This window comes from Schistocerca nitens, chromosome 6 (genome assembly GCF_023898315.1).
Source record: "Schistocerca nitens isolate TAMUIC-IGC-003100 chromosome 6, iqSchNite1.1, whole genome shotgun sequence".
Taxonomy (NCBI): domain Eukaryota; kingdom Metazoa; phylum Arthropoda; class Insecta; order Orthoptera; family Acrididae; genus Schistocerca; species Schistocerca nitens.
This window is the reverse complement of record NC_064619.1, coordinates 751,323,438-751,349,812: the sequence shown is the minus strand read 5'-3', so window position 1 is coordinate 751,349,812 and position 26,375 is coordinate 751,323,438. Positions and strand designations below refer to the sequence as shown.

The 26,375-nt window shown below is 40.7% G+C and overlaps 1 protein-coding gene across 1 annotated transcript in view; it reads left to right on the top strand.

Moving 5' to 3' along the window:
• LOC126263621 (ras-associated and pleckstrin homology domains-containing protein 1-like) overlaps positions 1-26,375 on the top strand; it is a 453,221-nt gene that overhangs the window by 67,160 nt on the left and 359,686 nt on the right. The window contains exons 3-4 of the mRNA XM_049960707.1: positions 6,247-6,315; positions 6,623-6,706. Coding sequence (XP_049816664.1) covers positions 6,247-6,315; positions 6,623-6,706 — 153 coding nt within the window. The remainder of the gene's footprint in view (positions 1-6,246; positions 6,316-6,622; positions 6,707-26,375) is intronic.

Sequence of the window (26,375 nt, the reverse complement as noted above, 5' to 3'; positions counted from 1 at the left end):
TTTACCTATTGAGAATCTAAATGAGTGTTTTGCCATGCTAAAATCTCTACTTGAGTAATGAATTAGGGTGAAGGCCATGGACTCTTTTAAAGTGTGTGTGGTTTCCACAAACGAAAAATTTTTCCTGCAGCTGGTAAGCCGTAACACGGTCAAGAAGTCAGTTGGATAGATTCGTTCAGCAGCTGCAGGAAATAATAATATTACAGTGCAAGTTATCAACTTTCATGTTTATCCACTACTGCCCAAAATATCAGACATTTCAAACATTGAAACTTCCTGGCAGATTAAAACTGTGTGCCCGACCGAGACTCGAACTCGGGACCTTTGCCTTTCGCGGGCAGGTGCTCTACCAAATGAGCTACCGAAGCACGACTCATGCCCGGTACTCACAGCTTTACTTCTGCCAGTACCTCGTCTGCTACCTTCCAAACTTTACAGAAGCTCTCCTGCGAACCTTGCAGAACTAGCACTCCTGAAAGAAAGGATATTGCGGAGACATGGCTTAGCCACAGCCTGGGGGATGTTTTCAGAATGAGATTTTCACTCTGCAGCGGAGTGTGCGCTGATATGAAACTTCCTGGCAGATTAAAACTGCGTGCCCGACCGAGACTCGAACTCGGGACCTTTGCCTTTCTCTAAGCTCCAGCATCTTCCTAACAGCCTGGAAGCAGGGACCTGTAAAACCTATACCTTGTGAAGAATCTACCAAACTGCCTTCTGGCTACAGGCCCATTTGAATTATGCCAGCATTATTCAAAACTTTCGAATACATAATTCAAGAACAACTTTTTAATTGTGTAACATTAGATAACGTTTTCGACTGGGACCAGCGTGACATGCAAAACTTTTAGTGTGCTGGATGTGTGGGCCACATACAGGCCGGTCCTCGACCTGGCTCAGCTTTGCTTGTTTCTTCCCAGAAGTACTCAATACAGCACGACATTCCATTTGTTATTGTGCTGCGGTGTTTTTTGGTTGCCACAATTCTATTTAGTTGGGCAGAATTGAGGTGTCAGTGCCTGGTGTCCTTTGCTGGTAGTTCACGGTATGAAGGATGAAGGATGTTCACAGGTTCAGTCGCTGTTTGCACAAAAAGAGGCAGTCTAGCAAACTCTCGTCACAAGCCTCTAAAAAGTATTGGGATTGACTGAAGAGAGGGATGAGAATTCTCAACATCTATTATACAGTCGTATATTATACGGGTACTGCAGATTTGCTGTGAAACGATATTACAGCACTCTGTAGAAAGAATGGGAACATTACTTGACAGTGAATGAACAGTCACACCAGTCAACAGACTGGATTCAGTGACCTGTACATCTAGAAGCGGAGTGTTCTAAATATGATGAAGAAATTGGCGATACGAATAGCAAAATTTCTAAAATAGCACACACTATTTCACTATCAGTTGCAGAGAGGTTTTAGTGGCGCACAAAGACGAGCGTGAAGGCTTTATGTATTACTGCAAAGTATGTCGGTTAAGTCGAGGAGCGTGCGTAGACCGATTTTCAGATATAGAAACCTACTGTTGTAGAATTTATGGAGGAAAAAGGAGCACAGGAACGAAACTTAGAACATCGGGAATGGATTGCAGACCTTCCATTTTAAGTAGACTCGACTGTACTCTACCCACAGTAAGACATTGCAAGATGAGAAACAATTTATTTCTGATTTTATGGGCATGCATTTAAAACGAAAAGCACATTGTGGAATGGAAAAATTCCTACATCTTGCTAACTGTATGTAACAATTGGAACAAAACAGTCAGAACCTTGGGATGTAGTATCAGAGCTCCCACGAGGATCAGCATTCTGCCTGTGAGTCGTCTCGTTATATGTTGATGATGTGTCAACTTTTCTCGTCCAGTGCAAATATATATACACGAGGATGAGTTCGGCAATGGCCGTGCCTCAATGGTAACACCAGTTCCCATCAGATCACCGAAATTGAGCACTGTCTGGCTCGGATAGCACTTAGGCGGGTGACCGAACGGGACTGCCGAGTGCCGTAGGCGTGTGGTGTGCACTCGGCCCTCGTGAGGCCGATAGGGGACTCCAGAAGTAGTGGCTCTGGTCACGAAAACTGACAACAGATGGGAGAGTGGTGTGCCGACCATGTGCTCCTCCGTATCTGCATCCAGTGTCTTCCGTCAGCTGAGGATGACAAAGAAGTCGGTCGGCACTGTCGGACCTTCCGAGGCCCGTTCAGATGGAGTTTAGCTTTAGTTTTAGATGATGAGTTCATTTGTATTTAAGCGCAAGCCTGACAAACCTGTGTACAGCCATTTGGCAGGTAAATGCTGATTTATTTGCTCATCACAATAGGTGCTGAACACAGGTTTGAAAGTTAAGCCATCTAAAATGCAAGCAACCTCAGTCACCCACAAAAGACTTATTAGTCCTCAGTTCAGAAATCTCTTCCAGTGTTAAACCTAAATGGCACGGAAATAACCTTTTCTTCTCCTGTAAAGAACTTGGTGCTAATTCTGGACCACCATTTATACTGGACTGAACATACAACTGCAGCCCGTAAGAATGTATCACGTCGTCCCCTATAGAAATATAAAAAAGTATTTCGAGCTCAAAATCTCGTAGAGTCACTAATACTCCCCACACGTGACTCCAGCGATGATATTCTCCGAGAACTTTAGTATGAAAGCTCACGCGGCCTGTTACTGGTGACGGACAGTGTGTTTGCTGTATTGTCTTTTCAGTCATTGCATTCCCTTTTATTTGTCTTCAACTCTTACAGTATTATCTGAATGTTCTCAATAAAGTAAAATCCTCTCTGTACCAGTACATGAAACTGCCATGTCCTCCGAATCATTTTCTGTATCAGGAACCTGACTTTGAAACAATATTCCTCAAAATATTAGAGAAATTTGTTGCTCACAACACCCGATAGCTCACAAATGTGCAGCTTTTCACTCAGTGGTACACTGTCTAATATCTGACCCCATGTCCACAGACGATTTTAAAGCAGAGTTGGATACAATAAAATCTATTGCCACAGCAGGGTTACAGTCCAGTCTTTATTGACTACACCTTTCGTAGGAAACAAAAACGGAAAATTAAACCCCTCCTCTATGCCCCATCTGCTGCCGTATCCCCTGTCTGCAACAAATGGTGTACATTACCATATCTAGGAGAGGTACCACGGCTTGTAGCCAAAGCACTGAAAGCCTGCAAGTACAGGCTTTCGTACTATGTTAACACTTTAGCGTCCGCACGTCTCATACAAATTTATTTGCTTGGTGCACGCAGCGCTAAGTCGGATTACTTGGCTTGTCGCTGGCCGCTTGTCACCTTTCTGTTGATGACAAGCTTCAAACACATTGACTTTTGCGCACTTTAATTTTCCAGAAATCCTCTATTTTGCCAAATAGTTCTAAAAACTCGAATTTTCTTTTCAAGTAACTTCTCTGCAAGTTCTACACTGTTATAATAATTATCCATGCAGAGGTGATGCCATTTTCCATCAGAAGGTGTCAATAGTTCCGTCACTGCTTTTGCTAAGGGCTGTCCAGCGCCAGAATATATCTTGAATGAGGAAATGTATACCATGCTCGAATCCACAGCATCCGAATGAGTATGTCGTATTTCGTAATTTTCGACAGATTGTAAACTTTTAAAATTTAAACATCCATGCCATGGTATCATTCCTTCATCAATTGAGATGTTTTGACTTAGATTAAATGTTTCTTTAAACTTTTTGAAAACTAATCAATTACGAGTTGCACTTTGATAAGCCGGTCGGCATTATCCAGTTTATTGTTGCTCTCAGAAAACTGTAAAAATGATATTTGTCTGAATCAGTTGCAGGACATCGTTTTGCAAAATATCAGTGTGTCTATCAACGGATTTGTTGACCAATAATCATTGATCATTGCTTTGCTTTCAATTCCCGTAAGGATAGCAAGCCCAAACCATTTTCTAAGTTCGGGTCCCGTAACGTCGACAAATTTGGCATTTTTTAAAATCCAGTTTCCTCCCATTGCAATTTTGACTGTAGTACTTTTTGGTTTCGTTGCTAATATATTCAAATAGATCATTCCCAATATATAATTTTACGATATCCTCAACGCTCTGTGTATCTTTGGGAAATATGATTGGATTCGGGATCCTTCAAATTTATTATTGGTCCTCGCTACCACTGTGCACTGTCTTCTTCATCTGATTCAGCTGAATCAGTTGGTAAATTCTTCTTGGACATATTTCACTATCTTCCTACGATTCTGCTTCAGTTTCATTTTTTTTTATATCCAATGTCTTCTTCCCAATCGGACAAGTCGTCCGGTACGTCAGACGTGATGTCCACGCATTCATTGTAAATAATCCTATTGTCTCTTTCATCCACCATGATGAAAGGGCACAAGTACTTACAAAAGCAAAACACTTGTTGACGTGTGTAACTTAATATTACCTAAACAAAACACCAACAGAATGCAAAAGATACTAATGTACTGTCGCCAGCCACTGCGCGATACTATGCTCATGACACCACTCTGGTGTCGCCGGCCGCTGAGTGATACTATGCAGACACCACTGTGGTGTCGCCGGGCGTTGACCACTATTTCACGCACGACACCACTGTGGTGTTGCTGGACGGCATAGTGTTTAAAATGCAGTTATTAGCCAACAGTGGGATATACAAAATTACCTGTTCTGACTGTGACGAGTTTTACATTGGTCAGTCAGTCAGAGGCATATCAATTAGGCCGGGTGAACACAAGCGCTGCTGGAGGTTGCAAAATTCTGACTCCACATTTGCTGAGCATGTACTGAGTGAGGGTCACAACTACCAGCCATACTACGATGGCCTTCACTTAGCGAACAAAGGCCGTAAACTCAGCCAGCTGGAAGCCCAGGAAATTAACAAACATCTAGCTTAAAGTCCTGATCTAATCCTAAATGACCGGACAAAGCTCTCCCAAATTTCACACAATCACCTCTGTTTTTCATTACTTCCCACACTGTCTGCTCCTACATATTCCCATTTTCCTGTATTCATTAAGTTCTTTCATTTTATTGAAATTGTCTATGTTATCCATATAAACTATAGTTTCAATTCCAGAATGAGATTTTCACTCTGCAGCGAAGTGTGCACTGTTACGAAACTTCCCTGGCAGATTAAAACTGTGTGCCGCCCCGAGACTCAAACTTGGGACCTTTGCCTTTCGTGGGCAAGTGCTCTACCATCTGAGCTACCTAAGCACGACTCACGCCCCGTCCTCACAGCTTTTCTTCCGCCAGTACCTTGTCTCCTACTTTCCAAACTTCACAGAAGCTCTTCTGCAAACCTAGCAGAACTAGCACTCCTGGAAGAAAGGTAGAGCACTTGTCCATGTCTGTAGTACAAACTAAATTATGTACACAGACAGTTCATCTGTGCTGGGGATTGAGAATTGTGATGATTTTTTCCTGTTGTTGACACTGATACTGGCAAAATATCAATCCCAGGAATTTCGAAACTTTCAAGAATGATTTACTTTTAATTTTGAACTCTGATGACGAATGACAAAAGAAATATTTTTTGTGATATATTTACAGGTTACCTATTTTTGGACTTTCTTCCCTTATTTTTTCTGCTTCTTGCCAAATTTCAGTATTATAGATTAACAGAAAGTACCCTCTAGGTTTTGGTAAGCGAGTTTAGAAGTATCAAAATATTTGACATAAACGGCTGCCTGTAGCTTTTGATTGCATCAATTTAGAAGCTACAACTTTTTACACCTCCAATGGACCGTAGATCGTAGTATGTGACACGAATTTCAACTTGGTACATCTGTTCCTGAGGAAATGGGTATTTGACAGACAGATAGATTGACAATAAAGTAATCTCACAAGGGTTCTGTTGATACTGATTGAGGTACGGGACCCTAATGAGGCCCTAATGTGTTCAGACTAAATAAGCAATAAATAAATAATACTGTACCTTAATGGGCAGTGTATGAATGTGCCTAGAATGGAAATACACAGCTATAGCTTTCGGTCCTTTGTTATTTTGATTTAAGTACAAGTCACACTTCATTGATTGCTCTCATTACTCATTACACATCGACATTCCTCACAGGTCTTCAAATGGTAGAGCTGGAGGCAGGTAAGGACATTAGGGAGATTTAGACGTTTGTGTAAAGGGGGCGAGGATGTGGTTCGACAATGTAGTCTCATTCTCTGCTCGTATCTGTAGTCATCCTCTTGCATGCAGTGTCTGAGTATAGCTATAATTTAATTAATTTGTTTGCAGGGTTGGAACAGGATATCAGTGAAGAGAGAAATTCCTGGAGAATCATTTGACAACGAATATGAGATGCAGGTATTGTACAAATGAAATGACAATCTTTTTAAATCTATTGATTTTTATTTTCATGACCAAATAGGGGTGACTAATATTTTGTTATGCAATATTATTTTGACTTCTCTTGTTGTTGTTTTACTGGTGTTCAGTTACTCTTGTCATTGAAGATTTGTTGTAAACCCTATCTTTTATTTTCTTATATAATTTTTCGACAACATTACAGTGATTTTGTTACTGTTAGCAACCTGTTTCAAAATGAAAGTTCCCTATTGACTTCGTCTCTTATGGTTTTGTGTGTTCCTGGCTTACTCGTTTTGTGTTTCAGGAGGCTTGGGAACCCTTGGTTAAGCAGGTGAAGCAGGAGCAGTCACCTATGGACACAGAAATTGGCAATGTGCATGAAGGACAGGTGTGTTGAATCTATGTTTTGAAAAAAGTCATTTTTCATGTATGACACTTTTTTGATTTGGAGCACACATTTCATTCCTCCGGTGATATCTTGGGCATTATCAAGTTTCCTATTTGTTTCTTTAATAAATTTCCCAGAAATTAATTAAAGTGGTAACAAACTTAGATTTCAGCGAAGATATCCGTAACGAGTCCCTTGTCAACTTTGTACAGTATGTGCTTGCTTAATCATTATCTGTGAAGGCACATTTCTTACTATGAAAGTGAAACTTTTATGGTGTCGTGTCACATTCATAAAGAAGAATGTATCTTTGATCTGCTCAACTGCATAGTGTACAAATAGTCTCTCTCTCTCTCTCTCTCTCTCTCTCTCTCTCACACACACACACACACACACACACACACACACACACAACACCACAGGCAACTGTAGAACTACTCAGCTGGGTAAACAGACTTGAAAGGTCTCTCCTAGTAGTATTGTAGAGCAGATCTTTATTTGTTGTTTGAGTTCTACGTGGTCATATTTTTATTTGTAACCGATTGGTCACTTGTACTCCCTGTTTAATCATTCATAAAAGCAGCCTTTTAGCCTTTTCCAGTAATGACAATATCTTCTTAACTTCCTCTAGACTTACATGTTATTTTATAACTTGGACAGTCATTGATTTGAAAGCACTCATGTGTATTTCATTTTGGTGTGACGAGTTATGGATACCTCTCTCTCGGTGGATGTCATTACTGTTAGCAATGGTCACTTGCAGGAAGTTAATCCTAGAGAATTTCACTGTGTGTTTAATACTAGGAAGTAAGTAGTTGAGTTGCATTAACATGGTGTTGGTCCTTGATCCTGTACATATTTCCACAGAATAGCACCAGCATATCATCTGCATTTCTCTTATACTAAATGTTCTCTGCCATGTATGTGTATTTACTAACAAACTTCAACTAGCTTACGCAAATTCGGTATAGTAACTTACATAGGTCCACAGAGTATAACCTATTTACAGGAGTGGCAGTTAATAAAAGTCTGTTCCGACTACAGATACATAACTTACGGTGTCCTGGGGACAACAGGCTGACTAGTGAAGATTGGCATAGCCCGTAGCTCAGCATATTGACTTTGGTGGCAAAGACATAATTTGTTTAAAATTACTGTATTTACCCGATTATAACATGAAGTTTTTTCCCAAATTCTTTATTTGAAAAATACAGGGTCATCTTATGATTGCAGATTAAATTATTGCTGTTGAGGTCAACATTTTTACATTGTTTACTAGATTAATATTGAGGTTGTCCTACATTTATATTTGGCTATTGATATTTTGTACAACTTTATTTTGAATAGTTTTGAGGGTACAGATCAGCAAATAATGCTTTCATTCAAATAGGCTCCCCCCCCCCCCCCCATAAGTCTGGGGGTTAGAATAGGCCCGATGTACTCCTGCCTGTTGTAAGAGGTGACTAAAAGGAGTCTCAGATATTTTGGCCTTTTGTGATGATCCGCTGTAGTGTTTGACCTCTATTCTTCAAAATATTTCCAAAGAGGAAGCTAGTCAGGGAAGGGGGCTTTACGTGATGCATTGTGGATCTGCAGTTCCACTCATTCTCCAGCCATTGTGCGCGGACACCTTCCCGGGTGCATTTTCTAATGTTTTAATGACACAAGGAGCAGTGCGACATTGGATTGCATTCACAATTCACACCTCTCTCTCTCGTCAGTTGACTTACGTGGTATGTACAGCCGGTCTTCTTCTGTGGATAGCCGGCTACATCCATCTTCAAAAACTTCTTCTCCGAAGAATACTACTGGTTAACGGAATTTATCAGTCTCTCTCTCTCTCTCTCTCTCTCTCTCTCTCTTTCTTTCTCTCTCTCTCTCTCTCTCTCTCTCTCTCTCTCTCTCTCTCTTTCTTTCTCTCTCTCTCTCTCTCTCTCTCTCTCTCTCTCTCTCTCTCTATCTCTCACTCTCTCTATCTCTCACTCTCTCTACTCATGAAATAAGTGGATACTCACAGAATACTTTTAGCTTCATCTTGGTATATTTCAGCTGCCACAAAGAACAACTTCACCACTTCTCACATAAATATTCGAATGTTTGCAAGTCAACCGATTCTTCTAGCATTAGACTCGATTAAATGCATTTACAATAGTGTAGCAAGTCCAACACGTGAAGTACAATTAACCATTTTTTCAACTGTTCTTCTTTTTTCTTGTTACAATAATCAATGATATAAAACACCATAAGACACATAAACACTCCTTGTCCTTCCAATATGACTTCCGTGGTGCAAGCGACAAACACTTGTCAACGCCGTTCGACCATCGCGCCTACCTTGTGCTCGTGACTCCTTTCCAGCCTGCACACACAAACATACGTCGCACAGTATGTACGTTCCCTCACACTCATTTTTAAAATGTGTTCGAGACTGTAGAAGGACGAATGGTACTAGGATGTACACGGAAATTCTCGAAGCACTACAGATGCCTCCCTTCAGCTCAAACACGCGATATTTTATACATACTGCGGTGGTCCGGTGTAATGTTAAGCTTTCTCTATACAGCTTAAGCGTTTTCGTGGACTTACTTGTTGAAGAATGCTGGTTCTGCTTTCTTGCAGTGCCGATGTGATCTGCTAGCACCGGATGCTTCTCCGAAGATTTCACTGCTAGGAAGCGGAAATTTTCACTCTCTCACTCTCTCTATTCTTATTTAAAAATTATGCTACTCTTGGAATATCATTCAATGCACCATAACATATTTATTTCCACTTTGTGCATAAAAACAACTAAACTTTATGACTTAAGCCTGCACATTAGCGGCCACCCAGAATCAGTTAATTACACATTTTTTAACACAATTAATACATAAGCTTTTATTGTGGCTGACTATCCACGTAATCTCAACAGAAGTTCAACGTCTAATAAACAGTCACTATTTCAAGTCTCTCCATTTGTTTTTTAACAATACAATGCTACATTACTCTTTGCAGCCAGCCACGGAGCTTCCAGGCCATATTTTCTTATTCTTGGCAGGTTGTGCTGAACATTTGCCAGTGCCGATGAATTATCTCCCTTCTCCCTTCCAGTTTCGCCTGCACAAACAATAAATGGGTGCAGTATCCCATGCTCATCCTTATGCCTTGCTTTAAAATAATGCGGGTTCGAAACGACTGGAACACAAGTGTCTCCAGACTTTCGTAAAATTCTTGAGGGCACTACATATCCCTCCCCATAGCTTGAACACTCGTTATTTTGCACACAACATATATTTTAATAATTTTTTCATACCACTTATCTTGTTACTTTGTACTACATAAAAACATTAGGTTCAAAAACTCTTCCATCTCCGGTATTTCATTAAGCTGTTGGTAATATCTTTCATAGACATAGCGGGATGATAAACTAAAAGTACAACAAGTATTAGCTATTTCCAATAGATTTATCTACTCTTGCTTCCTGGATTGAGCCAAAATAAATCCCTCTCCTTAGCCAGTTTCAAAGTTCAGGCGTTATTCTGAGTAGAGTCTTTACTTTTTTTTAAGAAGCTATTGCAGTGATAACCACCAGTTTTCCAGGTCTGAAAAGAAAATTAGTTGTACTGGGGGTTTTCTCTTTTTTCTATCTCCTCGCGCAGGACTCGTCTTTTCTATTTAAAAAATTTTAGAATTCAAATGTACCAGGAGAAACTTTCCACTACAATCTCAGGTCACTATACCGTCCTTTTCCTTTGGGTTCCAATCTACGTAAGGGTTGATACTATGAAAATGTCTTCTTCCTCATCCTTCCCCTGGATCCCCTTCCATTTATACTAAACTATGGTACAGGTCAATCCACTGTTTGGTGCCCCTGCCCGCACAATATAGGTCAGCCCCCTCTGGGTCTGCCTACCTGCCTCTCTTTCTCTCATTTCATCTGTATCGGATGCGCCCTCCCTATCTTCTCTAACAATGATTCATAGTCTGGCCTCTTTCGCACTCCTCTGCCCACTATTTTATTTAAAATTTCCTGGTACAATTTCTATCTACCTCTCCTTTCCTCCTTCTGAGTCCTTCAGCCTACCTGCTTAAATTCTTGGCTTGTTCATTGCTTACAGCTCACTTATATAGCCTTAATGACTAAATATGTTTCGTCCATGGTTGTAACTTTATTTCTTTTCTTCGGGCTATTCGGTCTGCACAGTCCTATTATTAATCAGGAACTTATTTGACTCGATACCTCTGGCTTAATATATATTTATTTTTATCTTTGTACTACTATAGCTATGAACACAGGTGGATATACACTTCATCCCCCCTTGTTCCTTTAGCTTAAGCTCACTATGCCATTTCACTTGAGATGTGCAACCGTCATTACTTAGCACATGTGCTAGAGCCCTTCCTGAGCATTACTTCCCCCCTTATCTGTGACGGTTGTTACTTCTCCCTGTGTATTACTTGTCTGTGTCTTTGTATTTAATTGTTTGAGCGTGGAAGTGTGATCATGCATCCTGATTCTTCAGCTCACTAAGGTTCTTAGTTGAAGATTTATAGAAATCATGGAAAAGAGAAGGACTTCAGCCATAGAAGTATATGAATGTGGACAGAGGGAAAGATAGATTGGTACTCTTAGGAGAAGTAAGAAAGGAAATAAAAGAATTGGTTGCTAAGATCGAAGAAAGAAAGAAGACAGCTCCAAAGACAGGAAACCCTTCCCACCCCCTTCCCCAGGATCCCCACTTTGCCGGTAGTTAAGTGAGAAGCCAGAGGAGGTATGATGTTCGGCGTCTCCTGCAGAACGGGCATTCTCACCGTCACCTTTGAAGTCCCCGAAGAAAAGATCTTAGCAACTCCTATGGAACGGCAAATGATGAAGAACCAGGGTTGTATGAAGGGTGTGGTGTGTAGGTCGTGTCTGTGCCTATGCTACCCACCCCTTTCAAAAATAGATATAAACCCTCCCCAATCACATCACACTTTACAAAATATATAAAACATTCTCTAAAAATAGAAATTATATACACTATAATCAAATACTTATTTAGTTAGTCACATCACTCTATATTTCCTACACATGTTCAGTTTATGTCATCTTGGTATCATTCTTCCTAAACAGTACCATCATATTATATCTCCTGTTAGAATGTTACCCTGTTAGTTTTATCTCATGCTTAGAGGTTACTGTTTATTGTGACTCCTTAAATTAGTCATAATCGTGTAGTTATAATTGGTCTCTTTTAATACTAATATGATAGGATAGCTTAAGGGCTATAAATAGATTACAGGATAGTCGAAGATTTGAAGGGAGTTCGGTGCAGGAAAACTAATGTGGAAGCAACCCCGAACCCAACTCGGGAACCGGCGGACGTCACTCTGCCCGTTGACACAGAACGTCAACGTCCCTGGGGGTTTTGTACATATCGTTTTATATCCTTAACATTATACATTCCCTTTTCCTCTCCTGTCACAGAATCTACTAAATATAGGGTTTTTTGGTGTACTATTGATTGAATACGATAAGGTCCTATGTATTTCAGAAAAAATTTGTGTGTTTCTTTTTTCAGTGCTGCACTTCGAAGGTGTTGTTTTACTAGTACTAAGTCATCTATGAGGTATTCTGGGTCAGTTGCGGTTGCATTGTATTTATATACCCTTTAAAATGAAAAGGAAGGTCAGTGTTGGCCGTAATATTGATGTTTTATTGATGGCAGAATCGATTTTCGATCACATAGTGATCATCTTCAGTGCTGATATGTACAAATTAAACTCGGACACTGGTATCAAGTTATCAATAACCAAAACTGAGAAGCGATCACAATAACTGAAAGCTCAAAAGTTTATTATTGTGATCTCTTTTCAGTTTTGGTTATTGATAACTTGATACCAGTGTCTGAGTTTAATTTGTACATCTCAGCACTGAAGATGATCACTATGTGATCGAAAATCGATTCTGCTATCAATAAAACATCAATATTATGGCCTATGCTGACCTTCCTTTTAATTTAACATATATGGTCATTGTGCACACAGCACTCCATGGAGTCGCCAATAAATATCTACCCTTCGTTGGGCACTCCTATGTAAGTTTCTACCAACTCTTTCCTGAATTGCTTGGTGATCAGTAGCTTTTTGCTCCGGCCACGAAAACACTTACTTAGAGGTTCTCCTATAAATGGCTTGTCAATGGCTTCCATGGGCATCATTCCTGTAGACAAATGCGGTAGTTCGTTTAGAATAAGCTCAAAATCTTTAATTCTTTCCGCCCATGAGGTATGAGTGTCGTGGCAATAAGTGCGGCACAACCTACCAATCTCTTTCATTACTCTTTCACAAGGGTTCGAAGATGGATTATAGTTGGATATTAAAATGTGTCGTATATTTACCCAGACTAAAAATTCCTTAACTTCATGGCTGGTAAACTGGGGTCCATTATCAGAAAGAAAACACCTCGGTTTACTTGTAGCTATAAAATATTCTTGCAAACACTTGGTCAGAGTTTGTGCATTAGCCTTCTTAATGGGATACAGTCTTACATATTTCAACCAACATTCTATAATTACTAATATATAAGCCACGTCTCCCTTGCCTTTGGGTATGGGTCCAAAAAAATCGGCAGCTGTGAGGTCATGTAATGCTTTATGAATAATCTGATACATCTTATACTTTACATGGGTATTATTCTCCTTAGCTTTCTGACAGATGTCACACATTTTGGGCATCCTTAAATTTAGTTAATAATTCATCTATATTAACCGGACGAACTCTTTTGGTTTCAATATGATGGTTGAGAGTGCGTGCATCTAGCACCAATCTCACTCCACCTGTAGCTTTTTTCACTACTACTAAAGGATTATTATAGACACTCATACTCCTTTCTATTATATCTTGATGAGTCATTTTATTAATCTCCTCCACAACCGCTTATTTAAGACTTATAGGTATAGGGTATGGTTTGCTAAAAAACGGAGTCTCGTCCTTAATCTTAAATTTGCAAACATAATCGCTAACGGTACCCGGATTCTCTGAAAATACTGAATGGTATTTAGACAAAATTCTCACTAAATCTGTTTGGTGTTCAATATCTAACACTTCAGATTCACTTACCTTTTTGTGAAAGTCATCTTGTGGACATGCAGTCTGTCTCTGGAGACAACCGAGCTGACGCGTTTAATTGTAATCTTTGGTGTTCAGATGTTTGTTTATACACATCACTGTCCGTCACAAACTTAATGCAACGTTTATTCTCGGGTTCCCCCACATAAATGCAGTTCTCGTCGAAATTTAGTATGTTGTTGTTGTGTTGTGGTCTTCAGTCCTGAGACTGGTTTGATGCAGCTCTCCATGCTACTCTATCCTGTGCAAGCTTCTTCATCTCCCAGTACCTACTGCAATCTACATCCTTCTGAGTCTGCTTAGTGTATTCATCTCTTGGTCTCCCTCTACGATTTTTACCCTCCACGCTGCCCTCCAATGCTAAATTTCTGATTCCTTGATGCCTCAAAACATGTCCTACCAACCGGTCCCTTCTTCTAGTCAAGTTGTGCCACAAACTTCTCTTCTCCCCAATCCTATTCAATACCTCATTAGTTACGTGATCTACCCACCTTATCTTCAGCATTCTTCCGTAGCACCACATTTCGAAAGCTTCTATTCTCTTCTTGTCCATACTAGTTATCGTCCATGTTTCACTTCCATACATGGCTACACTCCATACAAATACTTTCAGAAACAACTTCCTGACACTTAAATCTATACTCGATGTTAACAAATTTCTCTTCTTCAGAAACGATTTCCTTGCCATTGCCAGTCTACATTTTATATCCTCTCTAATTCTACCATCATCAGTTATTTTACTCCCTAAATAGCAAAACTCCTTTACTACTTTAAGTGTCTCATTTCCTAATCTAATTCCCTCAGCATCACCCGATTTAATTTGACTACATTCCATTATCCTCGTTTTGCTTTTGTTGATGTTCATCTTATATCCTACTTTCAAGACACTGTCCATTCCGTTCAACTTCTCTTCCAAGTCCTTTGCTGTCTCTGACAGAATTACAATGTCATCGGCGAACCTCAAAGTTTTTACTTCTTCTCCATGAATTTTAATACCTACTCCAAATTTTTCTTTTGTTTCCTTTACTGCTTGCTCAATATACAGATTGAATAACATCGGGGAGAGGCTACAACCCTGTCTTACTCCCTTCCCAACCACTGCTTCCCTTTCATGTCCCTCGACTCTTATAACTGCCATCTGGTTTCTGTACAAATTGTAAATAGCCTTTCGCTCCCTGTATTTTACCCCTGCCACCATTAGAATGTGAAAGAGAGTATTCCAGTCAACATTGTCAAAAGCTTTCTCTAAGTCTACAAATGCTAGAAACGTAGGTTTGCCTTTTCTTAATCTTTCTTCTAAGATAAGTCGTAAGGTTAGTATTGCCTCACGTGTTCCAACATTTCTACGGAATCCAAACTGATCTTCCCCGAGGTCAGCTTCCACCAGTTTTTCCATTCGTCTGTAAAGAATTCGCGTTAGTATTTTGCAGCTGTGACTTATCAAACTGATAGTTCGGTAATTTTCACATCTGTCAACACCTGCTTTCTTTGGGATTGGAATTATTATATTCTTCTTGAAGTCTGAGGGTATTTCGCCTGTATCATACATCTTGCTCACCAGATGGTAGAGTTTTGTCAGGACTGGCTCTCCCAAGGCCGTCAGTAGTTCTAATGGAATGTTGTCTACTCCCGGGGCCTTGTTTCGACTCAGGTCTTTCAGTGCTCTGTCAAACTCTTCACGCAGTATCGTATCTCCCATTTCATCTTCATCTACATGCTCTTCCATTTCCATAGTATTGTCCTCAAGTACATCGGCCTTGTATAAACCCTCTATATACTCCTTCCACCTTTCTGCCTTCCCTTCTTTGCTTAGAACTGGGTTGCCATCTGAGCTCTTGATATTTATACAAGTGGTTCTCTTCTCTCCAAAGGTCTCTTTAATTTTCCTGTAGGCAGTATCTATCTTACCCCTAGTGAGACAAGCCTCTACATCCTTACATTTGTCCTCTAGCCATCCCTGCTTAGCCTTTTTGCACTTCCTGCCGATCTCATTTTTGAGACGTTTGTATTCCTTTTTGCCTGCTTCATTTACTGAATTTTTATATTTTCTCCTTTCATCAATTAAATTCAATATTTCTTCTGTTACCCAAGGATTTCTATTGGCCCTCGTCTTTTTACATACTTGATCGTCTGCTGCTTTGACTACTTCATCCCTCAGAGCTACCCATTCTTCTTATACTGTATTTCTTTCCCCCATTCCTGTCAATTGTTCCCTTATGCTCTCCCTGAAACACTCTACAACCTCTGGTTCTTTCAGTTTATCCAGGTCCCATCTCCTTAAATTCCCATCTTTTTGCAGTTTCTTCAGTTTCAATCTGCAGTTCATAACCAAGAGATTGTGGTCAGAATCCATATCTGCCCCTGGAAATGTCTTACAATTTAAAACCTGGTTCCGAAATCTCTGTCTTACCATTATATAATCTATCTGATATCTTTTAGTATCTCCAGGATTCTTCCAGGTATACAACCTTCTTTTATGATTCTTCAACCAAGTTTTAGCTATGATTAAGTTATGCTCTGTGCAAAATTCTACAAGGCGACTTCCTCTTTCATTTCTTCCCCCCAATCCATATTCACCTACTATGTTTCCTTCTCTCCCTTTTCCTACTGACGAATTCCAGTCACCCATGACTATTAAATTTTCGTCTCCCTTCACTACCTGAATAATTTCTTTTATCTCGTCATACATTTAATCAATTTCTTCATCATCTGCAGAGCTAGTTGGCATATAAACCTGTACTACTGTAGTAGGCATGGGCTTTGTGTCTATCTTGGCCACAATAATGCGTTCGCTATGCTGTTTGTAGTAGCTAACCCGCACTCCTATTTTTTTATTCATTATTAAACCTACTCCTGCATTACCTCTATTTGATTTTGTATTTATAACCCTGTATTCACCTGACCAAAAGTCTTGTTCCTCCTGCCACCGAACTTCACTAATTCCCACTATATCTAACTTTAACTTATCCATTTCCCTTTTTAAATTTTCTAACCGACCTGCCCGATTAAGCGATCTGACATTCCACGCTCCGATCCGTAGAGCTCCAGTTTTCTTTCTCCTGATAACGACGTCCTCTTGAGTAGTCCCCGCCCGGAGATCCGAATGGGGGACTATTTTACCTCCGGAATATTTTACCCAAGAGGACGCCATCATCATTTAGTATATACGTCTTTATTTATGTCTTCCACTACTAGCAAAGGTTGTCGAAATGTCATATCACTTACACGGCAGTGTGCCAAGGTTTCGTATTTAACAACCTTACTCGTCTTTCCAGTTATACTAACTATGTATACCCCAGTTACTGGTAAAACAGGTAAATTACTTTTAGTTTTTAATGTATTAAAGTATTACTTAGAAATAAGTGATACTTCACTACCAGAATCGATTTTTTTTTTTTTTTTTTTTTTTTTTTTTTTTTTTTTTTTTTTTTTGTGGTTTTCGGGCGCACAACCAGAATCGATGAATATGTCTACTTTGTGGTTTTCTATCTCTCCTGTTATAATAGGTTGTGGTGGCGTAGTTATTTTTTTCGTTTCCTCCAGCAGTAGCCACTCCTTGGTAGGTACTTTATGCATAAAGGAAACCTGTACCCTCTTATTTAGGCCTTTCAATGTATTTCTATGACCTGGGCCCCGGCCCTGGGTCCAGATCGCTCCACGTTTTCGTCATGGGTACCAACCACGGGACGATTTCCATACGTTGGAACAGCATTACCTCCTTTTCCACAGCTGTTGCTGGGCACGAATTCCTGCGTAGTTACCAGACCGACGTTGGATGTTAATGGTCCTCGTGAGCAACCCCCTCTATTTACATTCCTGCCAGGTTGGTGGACTCTGGCAAGATTGGATTCATAATGCTTTGACTGATTATTCGGATTTTCTTGTGCATGCAAGTTCTCGTTCCTGTCTTAATTGATTGCATTGAGTGCATCTACAAAGGATAACAGTTCCTCCACTGTTTTCCACCCACTGCATAGAATATCTTTTCTAGCATGAATAGGTAGACGTTTTATTAAAATTCTAACTAATCCCTCATCTTCCATTGGTCGGTCTAAATATTTCGCCCTTGTCAAATGCCAGGCAAAATACTTGCGCATTGCACCCCAGGCATTACTATAGTATTTAGGATCCCACAAATCTGAGATCAACTTCTCTTGTGCACTTGAAGCCCAATATTTTTCCTTAAACTTGCTCTGAAAATCTTCCCAGGCTGTGAAGTTTTCCATATTTACTGTGCCTCGTTCTGAAGCTTCACCCTCCAAATAACCTACCGCAAACTCTATTTTCTTAGCATCCTCCTAACTTTTAGGTATGGCTTGGTTAAACCGTTTTAAGAAATGGGTGGGGTGTACCTCCCCGTCTGGTTGGAATTTAGGAAACTGTTTCGACAAGCCTGAATTTGATCCCCATTGCAAATCGGTTATCATGTCCTTATTTAATATAATATTTTGGTAATCTGTGCCTTTCTCTAGTTTCTCCTGCATAAGCTTGAATTCTTTCCTCAAAGTTTCTAAGTCTTTCTTGGTGTTATCTAAATCGGAAGTTACTATAGGCAAAGAGATAACAACACTTAGTTTCCCTCCAACCTTTCGTCCTATTAATTCTTCTACTTGTTCTTCTAAGCCATTCAAATTTATAAGCTCTGCAGTCATTAACTTTTCTTTGAAGTTCTGTTCTATGGTTTCCACCCGTGATTAGACCCCTGAAATTTGCACCTGTCCTAGGGGGAGCAACCTATCTTGTTTCTGGACATTGGTTTTTAACGTAGTTAATTCTCGTTCGACCACATCAAATGTAACATTACATACATTTTTCAAAGAGTCGTATTTTTCGTTAAATTGTGTTTCCAAATTACTACATTTACAGTCTACATCATATTCTGATTTTTGAACTAACCCTTTCAGATGAGCTTCATGTCTTTGTTCTAAATCCTTAAATAAAATATTTGTCTGTTCACTCAAGGAATCGGACAATTCTTTTTTCAATCCTTTTTTCCATTCTTGCATCTGATCACTTAGGATATTAACTTGAGCCTCTAGTTTTGTGTTTTGCAAATCTAACTTAGAGTTTAATTCTGCCTTCAGTTCGTCTGTTTTGTGTTCTGTGATTCAAACTGCACTTTGATAAACCTCATTAAGTTGCCTAAATCTGGCCCCTGTTTTTCAATTCCCATAGGCCCAACAGACTCTACGGATTGATGTTCTTTTTCCATTGTCTTTTGTTTTGGCTTTAATCTAGTTATCATTAAAAGTACACTCACTTATTTCCACAACCCCCCACACTTCACAAACAATCAAAGGTTAGTAGCAGCTCACCCGGCGTTGGTGGAAGGTGGCGTCGGCACTGGTGTAAGGTGGCGCCGGCACCGGTGTACGGCGGCGCCAGCGTAGGTGAACGACGGCGTCGGCTTTTGTGGACGGCTGTGTCGGCGTTGGTGTGATGCGATATCAGCGTTGTTGAACGGCGGCGTCAGTGTTGGCGGTGGTGGACGGCGGCGTCAGCGTTGGACGGCGGCGTCGGCGATTTGAGACTAACTGCAGCGTTGTGCAATTTTCTTGATTCCCTTAATCATTTCACCGTTTATCAACACGATATTTCTGAATAAGTATCGTGGAATCACTCTTCAGCCATGCTGTTATCAGTTGCTATGGCAACTCCCAACTGTTTTTCCCCCTTTTTTTTAATAGCTTCTTCTTTAATATTTCCCTTTCTTTCTGAGGTTCTTTCTTTACGGTCGCCATGTTCTTGTGGTGGCCCGGTGTAATGTTAAGCTCTCTCTATACAGCTTAAGCGTTTTCGTGGATTTACTTGTTGAAGAATGCTGGTTCTGCTTTCTTGCGGTGCCGATGTCTTCTGCTAGCACCGGATGCTTCTCTGAAGATTTCACTGCTAGGAAGGGGAAATTTTCACTCTCTCGCTCTCTCTATTCTTATTTATGACGTAAGCCCGCACATTAGTGGGCACCCAGAATCAGTTAATTACACATTTTTGAACACAATAAATACATAAGCTTTTATTGTGGCTGACTATCCACGTCCAGTCCACGTACTCTCAACAGCAGTTCAGCGTCTAATAAACAGTCACTATTTCAAGTCTCTCCATTTGTTTTTTAACAATACAATGCTACACTACTCTTTGCAGCCAGCCACAGAGCTTCCGGGCCGTATTTGCTTATTCTTGGCAGGTCGTGCTGAACACTTGCCAACGCCAACGAATTATCTCCCTTCCAGTTTTGCCTGCACAAACAATAAATGGGTGCAGTATCCCATGCTCATTCTTACGCCCTACTTTAAAATAACGCTTGTTCGAAACAGCTGGAACACGAGTGTCTCCAGACTTTCGTAAAATTCTGGGCGCACCACAATACTCATTATGTACATTAGTATTACAAATAACAATAATTCATATTTCAAAAGTATGCAGTCCACTTTTTCTTATTAATTAACTGTGTATAACCCTATTATTTACTATTTAATTTTTTTAACTATAAAACGGGAGTATTTCACTGAATGGTGGAGTCAATTCTTTTATATCTAGGAGTCGTGGCGCATAAACCTTTGGTTTCCAGTCGTAATCTCCAGGTGTTCACTTGAGTATTTTACTCTTTATTCTAATTCTTTGTACTGCTTCTTTAGTACGTAATAGCCTCATTAATTATAGGCTGTTTGTAGTCTGGAGGATCTATAGGCAGATGAAAGTGTTCTTCTCAACACTTGTAAACTCACATAAAACATAATAATGCTAGTGGAATATAGAAATCAAACTCACCAGAATAATTCCTATTAACTGTGTGACTTCTGTCACGATACTGTCCTTTTCCCCTAGGATCAGTACCTACCGGTAGGAACGCCCCTTTATAACAAATCCCTGTTCTTCAGGCCACAGGTCATCCTATCCCTACGTAGGTACGCCTGCCCTATATCCTTAGCAAATGCTGTGTATGGCCCCCTTATCCTTTACGAGTAGACCTCATGGTTCGTTTCCCTAGTATACATATTATATACACTCCTGGAAATGGAAAAAAGAACACATTGACACCGGTGTGTCAGACCCACCATACTTGCTCCGGACACTGCGAGAGGGCTGTACAAGCAATGATCACACGCACGGCACAGCGGACACACCAGGAACCGCGGTGTTGGCCGTCGAATGGCGCTAGCTGCGCAGCATTTGTGCACCACCGCCGTCAGTGTCAGCCAGTTTGCCGTGGCATACGGAGCTCCATCGCAGTCTTTAACACTGGTAGCATGCCGCGACAGCGTGGACGTGAACCGTATGTGCAGTTGACGGACTTTGAGCGAGGGCATATAGTGGGCATGCGGGAGGCCGGGTGGACGTACCGCCGAATTGCCCAACACGTGGGGCGTGAGGTCTCCACAGTACATCGATGTTGTCGCCAGTGGTCGGCGGAAGGTGCACGTGCCCGTCGACCTGGGACCGGACCGCAGCGACGCACGGATGCACGCCAAGACTGTAGGATCCTACGCAGTGCCATAGGGGACCGCACCGCCACTTCCCAGCAAATTAGGGACACTGTTGCTCCTGGGGTATCGGCGAGGACCATTCGCAACAGTCTCCATGAAGCTGGGCTACGGTCCCGCACACCGTTAGGCCGTCTTCCGCTCACGCCCCAACATCGTGCAGCCCGCCTCCAGTGGTGTCGCGACAGGCGTGAATGGAGGGACGAATGGAGACGTGTCGCCTTCAGCGATGAGAGTCACTTCTGCCTTGGTGCCAATGATGGTCGTATGCGTGTTTGGCGCCGTGCAGGTGAGCGCCACAATCAGGACTGCATACGACCGAGGCACACAGGGCCAACACCCGGCATCATGGTGTGGGGAGCGATCTCCTACACTGGCCGTACACCACTGGTGATCGTCGAGGGGACACTGAATAGTGCACGGTACATCCAAACCGTCATCGAACCCATCGTTCCACCATTCCTAGACCGGCAAGGGAACTTGCTGTTCCAACAGGACAATGCACGTCCGCATGTATCCCGTGCCACCCAACGTGCTCTAGAAGGTGTAAGTCAACTACCCTGGCCAGCAAGATCTCCGGATCTGTCCCCCATTGAGCATGTTTGGGACTGGATGAAGCGTCGTCTCACGCGGTCTGCACGTCCAGCACGAACGCTGGTCCAACTGAGGCACCAGGTGGAAATGGCATGGCAAGCCGTTCCACAGGACTACATCCAGCATCTCTACGATCGTCTCCATGGGAGAATAGCAGCCTGCATTGCTGCGAAAGGTGGATATACACTGTACTAGTGCCGACATTGTGCATGCTCTGTTGCCTGTGTCTATGTGCCTGTGGTTCTGTCAGTGTGATCATGTGATGTATCTGACCCCAGGAATGTGTCAATAAAGTTTCCCCTTCCTGGGACAATGAATTCATGGTGTTCTTATTTCAATTTCCAGGAGTGTATTTCCTGGAAAAAATAAAAATCTATTTCACATTTCACACTCACTTCTTAATACTTCCTAGAATCGTCCTCTACTTTTCAACTTCTGTAATCTTTAGCAGATACTATGCCTACCCATATTATTCAACTCATAATAGATACTATGTCTACACCTAATGATCAAGTCCCACTACTCTATACTCATCACTCCATTAGAATATTTGCTGCACTGACTTTACTTAATTAAGCATCATAATTAACTCCAATCTGGCTTGTGTTCTCCTTCATTACTCATGCCTCTTTCTTACGTATACCTGATGTGGAATTACCATAGTTTATACATACTTACATAATAGAGGGAAACATTCCACGTGGGAAAAATATATCTAAAAACAAAGATGATGTAACTTACCAAACGAAAGCATTGGCATGTTGATAGACACACAAACAAACACAAACACACACACAAAATTCAAGCTTTCACAACCAACGGTGCTTCATCAGGAAAGAGGGAAGGAGAGGGAAAGACAAAAGGATGTGGGTTTTAAGGGAGAGGTTAAGGAGTCATTTCAATCCTGGGAGCGAAAAGACTTACCTTAGGGGGGAAAAGGACACACACACACACACACACACACACACACACACACATATCCGTCCGCACATATACAGACACAAGCAGACACAGACCTGAGTCGAAACAAGGCCCCCGGAGTAGACAACAGTCCATTGGAACTACTGACGGCCTTGGGAGAGCCGGTCCTGACAAAACTCTACCATCTGGTGAGCAAGATGTATGAAACAGGCGAAATACCCTCAGACTTCAAGAAGAATATAATAATTCCAATCCCAAAGAAAGCAGGTGTTGACAGATGTGAAAATTACCGAACTATCAGTTTAATAAGTCACAGCTGCGAAATACTAACGTGAATTCTTTACAGACAAACGGAAAAACTGGTAGAAGCTGACCTCAGGGAAGATCAGTTTAGAATCCGTAGAAATGTTGGAACACGTGAGGCAATACTGCCCTATGACTTATCTTAGAAGCTAGATTAAGGAAGGGCAAACCTACGTTTCTAGCATTTGTAGACTTAGAGAAAGCTTTTGACAATGTTGACTGGAATACTCTCTTTCACATTCTAATGGTGGCAGGGGTAAAATACAGGGAGCGAAAGGCTATTTACAATTTGTACAGAAACCAGATGGCAGTTATAAGAGTCGAGGGACATGAAAGGGAAGCAGTGGTTGGGAAGGGTGTAAGACAGGGTTGTAGCCTCTCCCCGATGTTATTCAATCTGTATATTGAGCAAGCAGTAAAGGAAACAAAAGAAAAATTCGGAGTAGGTATTAAAATCCATGGAGAAGAAATAAAAACTTTTAGGTTCGTCAATGACATTGTAATTCTGTAAGTGGCAGCAAAGGATTTGGAAGAGCAGTTGAACGGAAAGGATAGGGTCTTGAAAGTAGGATATAAGATGAACATCAACAAAAGCAAAACGAGGATAATGGAATGTAGTCGAATTAAGTCGGGTGATGCTGAGGGAATTAGATTAGGAAATGAGACACTTGAAGTAGTAAAGGAGTTTTGCTATTTGGGGAGCAAAATAACTGATGATGGTCGAAGTAGAGAGGATATAAAATGTCGACTGGCAATGGCAAGGAAATCGTTTCTGAAGAAGAGAAATTTGTTAACATCGAGTATAGATTTAAGTGTCAGGAAGTTGTTTCTGAAAGTATTTGTATGGAGTGTAGCCATGTATGGAAGTGAAACATGTACGATAAATAGTTTGGACAAGAAGAGAATAGAAGCTTTCGAAATGTGGTGCTACAGAAGAATACTGAAGATTAGATGGGTAGATCACATAACTAAGGAGGAGGTATTGAATAGAATTGAGGAGAAATGAAGTTTGTGGCACAACTTGACTAGAAGAAGGGATCAGTTGGTAGGACATGTTCTGAGGCATCAAGGGATCACCTATTTAGTCCTGGAGGGCAGTGTGGAGGGTAAAAATCGTAGAGGGAGACCAAGAGATGAATACACTAAGCAGATTCTGAAGGATGTAGGTTGCAGTAGGTACTGGGAGATGAAGAAGCTTGCACAGGATACAGTAGCATGGAGAGCTGCATTAAACCAGTCTCAGGACTGAAGACCACAACAACAACAACAACAACAACAACATAATAGACTACAGAATAATTTCGGAATTGAAGGGAATTCAGTGCAAGTAAACTATTTTTGAAGAAACACCGAAAACAACTTGGGATTCAACAGTTGTCACTCCGCCTGTTAACACAGAATGTTAACATCCCTGGGGGACATACATGACATCGCCCGTATCCCGTAGATCTGATATTAACTTCAATTGAGCAAGTGCAAACCAGTACTTCTCGTTAAATTTTGTGTGAAAGTCTACCCACGGCAAAACAATCACCACTTTACTAGGTAACACAACATCAGGTAAAGTTATTCTATTTTCTACTCTATCCTGGATAAATTTGAATCCTTTCCACAAGTTGCCTATAACCTCTTGCGGCAACTCCTTGATCTATCATTTCTTTAAGTGGTTCCTCCAAGCTACATACACTTGTGATATCAAAGCTGGATAGATTCTCTTTGAAATTTCGTCCTACATTATTTACTCGTGCACTGACAACTCGTGTACTGACACCTGTAATCTGCGATTGACTAATCGACATTAATTCCATAGGCTGATTTACACTCTCTTTCAAAGTATTCATTTCCTGTCTTACATTATTGTATTTAACATTACACACATTTTCACAATATTCTAGCTTTTCATTAAGATCGGGTTCTTTATTGGTGTATTTGACGTCACATTCAGTCTTCAAAGTAATTATGCCTTCGCATCGATTACTAGATTCTTTGCATTGAGTGTCTATTTTGATGGGCAGCAAACCTATACTCATCTTTTGAATATCTAAAGTTGCATTCCGAGCCTTTAATTTAAAATTCATTGAGTTTATTAAGTCTAGGTTTTTCTTTAACATCTCACCTCGAGCATCCAATTTATTGAGTGTATAAAGTCTAGGTTTTTCTTGAGTTTATCGTCTAATGTTTTACTCAAGGTCACGATGCGATCGTCTAAATCTTTTCTAAAACTATAAAAAAACTCATTCTGGTCTTTGAATTGAGTATCTGGTTTCTTTCTTAAAGAAGCATTTTGAGCATTTGAATCCGTCCTCTGGTCATCTAGTTGAGAATGTACTGAGCCTATTTCTTTTCTTAGAGTCTCTGAATCTGCACTCTGTGCATCGAGTTTTTCACTTAAAGTTGCACTTATTTATTTTCTCAAAGAAGCACCCTGGTCATTTATTCTATCATTTAATTGTAAACTCTGAGCTTCTAATTTTGCATCTAAAATCACCGTTAGTTCCTTTCTTAAAGAAGTATTTTGAGCAATTAGTTCCTTTCTTAAAGAAGTATTTTGAGCAATTAGTTCCTTTCTTAAAGCTGCTGAATCTACTTTGAACTAGGCAGGCACCTCCTTACTCACTTTCATTGCCATAGCTGGTTCTGAAGTTTCCCCCTATTCTCCGTGTACTATCCATATTTCTCTTAGTTTTTGATCTAGTAATCTTCAAAAAAAATTCTGCACTGAGTTTAGTAACTTTACCAACAGTCTATTATTCAACAATTTCTTCAACTTTACACTCAAACAATTATTGTTTTCGCTCACCCAGCGCTAGAGTTCTAGCTGCGTTGATGAGCGGATGTGTAATCAGTGTCGCCGAATAGCACTGGCGCCGGTGGCGTCTAATGTTGGTTTCAGCATTGGCGTCAGCGAGTGTATGTGGAATTGGCACCGGTGAACAGTGATTGGTACCAGCGTCGTTGGACTTATGCTGGTTCCCACGTCTGCATCCCTGCGATGTGGGTGAGAGTTGCGTACTCCCCACACTAGATCTTCTTTGATGAATTATTCTCGTATTTCTTCTTAGTCTAATACGTCGGAATCTTTTCTTGTAACGTTATATCTTTCTTACATCTTCTCTTTTATTGCATTTATTAATTTTCACCATTTGAACTTTTAGGCCGAATCCCATTCCATGAAACGGTTTCTCTTGTCTTGTTATATCTGGTTGCTATGGCAACACATCATATCTTACGCTTTTATTTCCGCTCAAAATTCCCGTTTGTTCGATTCCTTTTCACTGGTC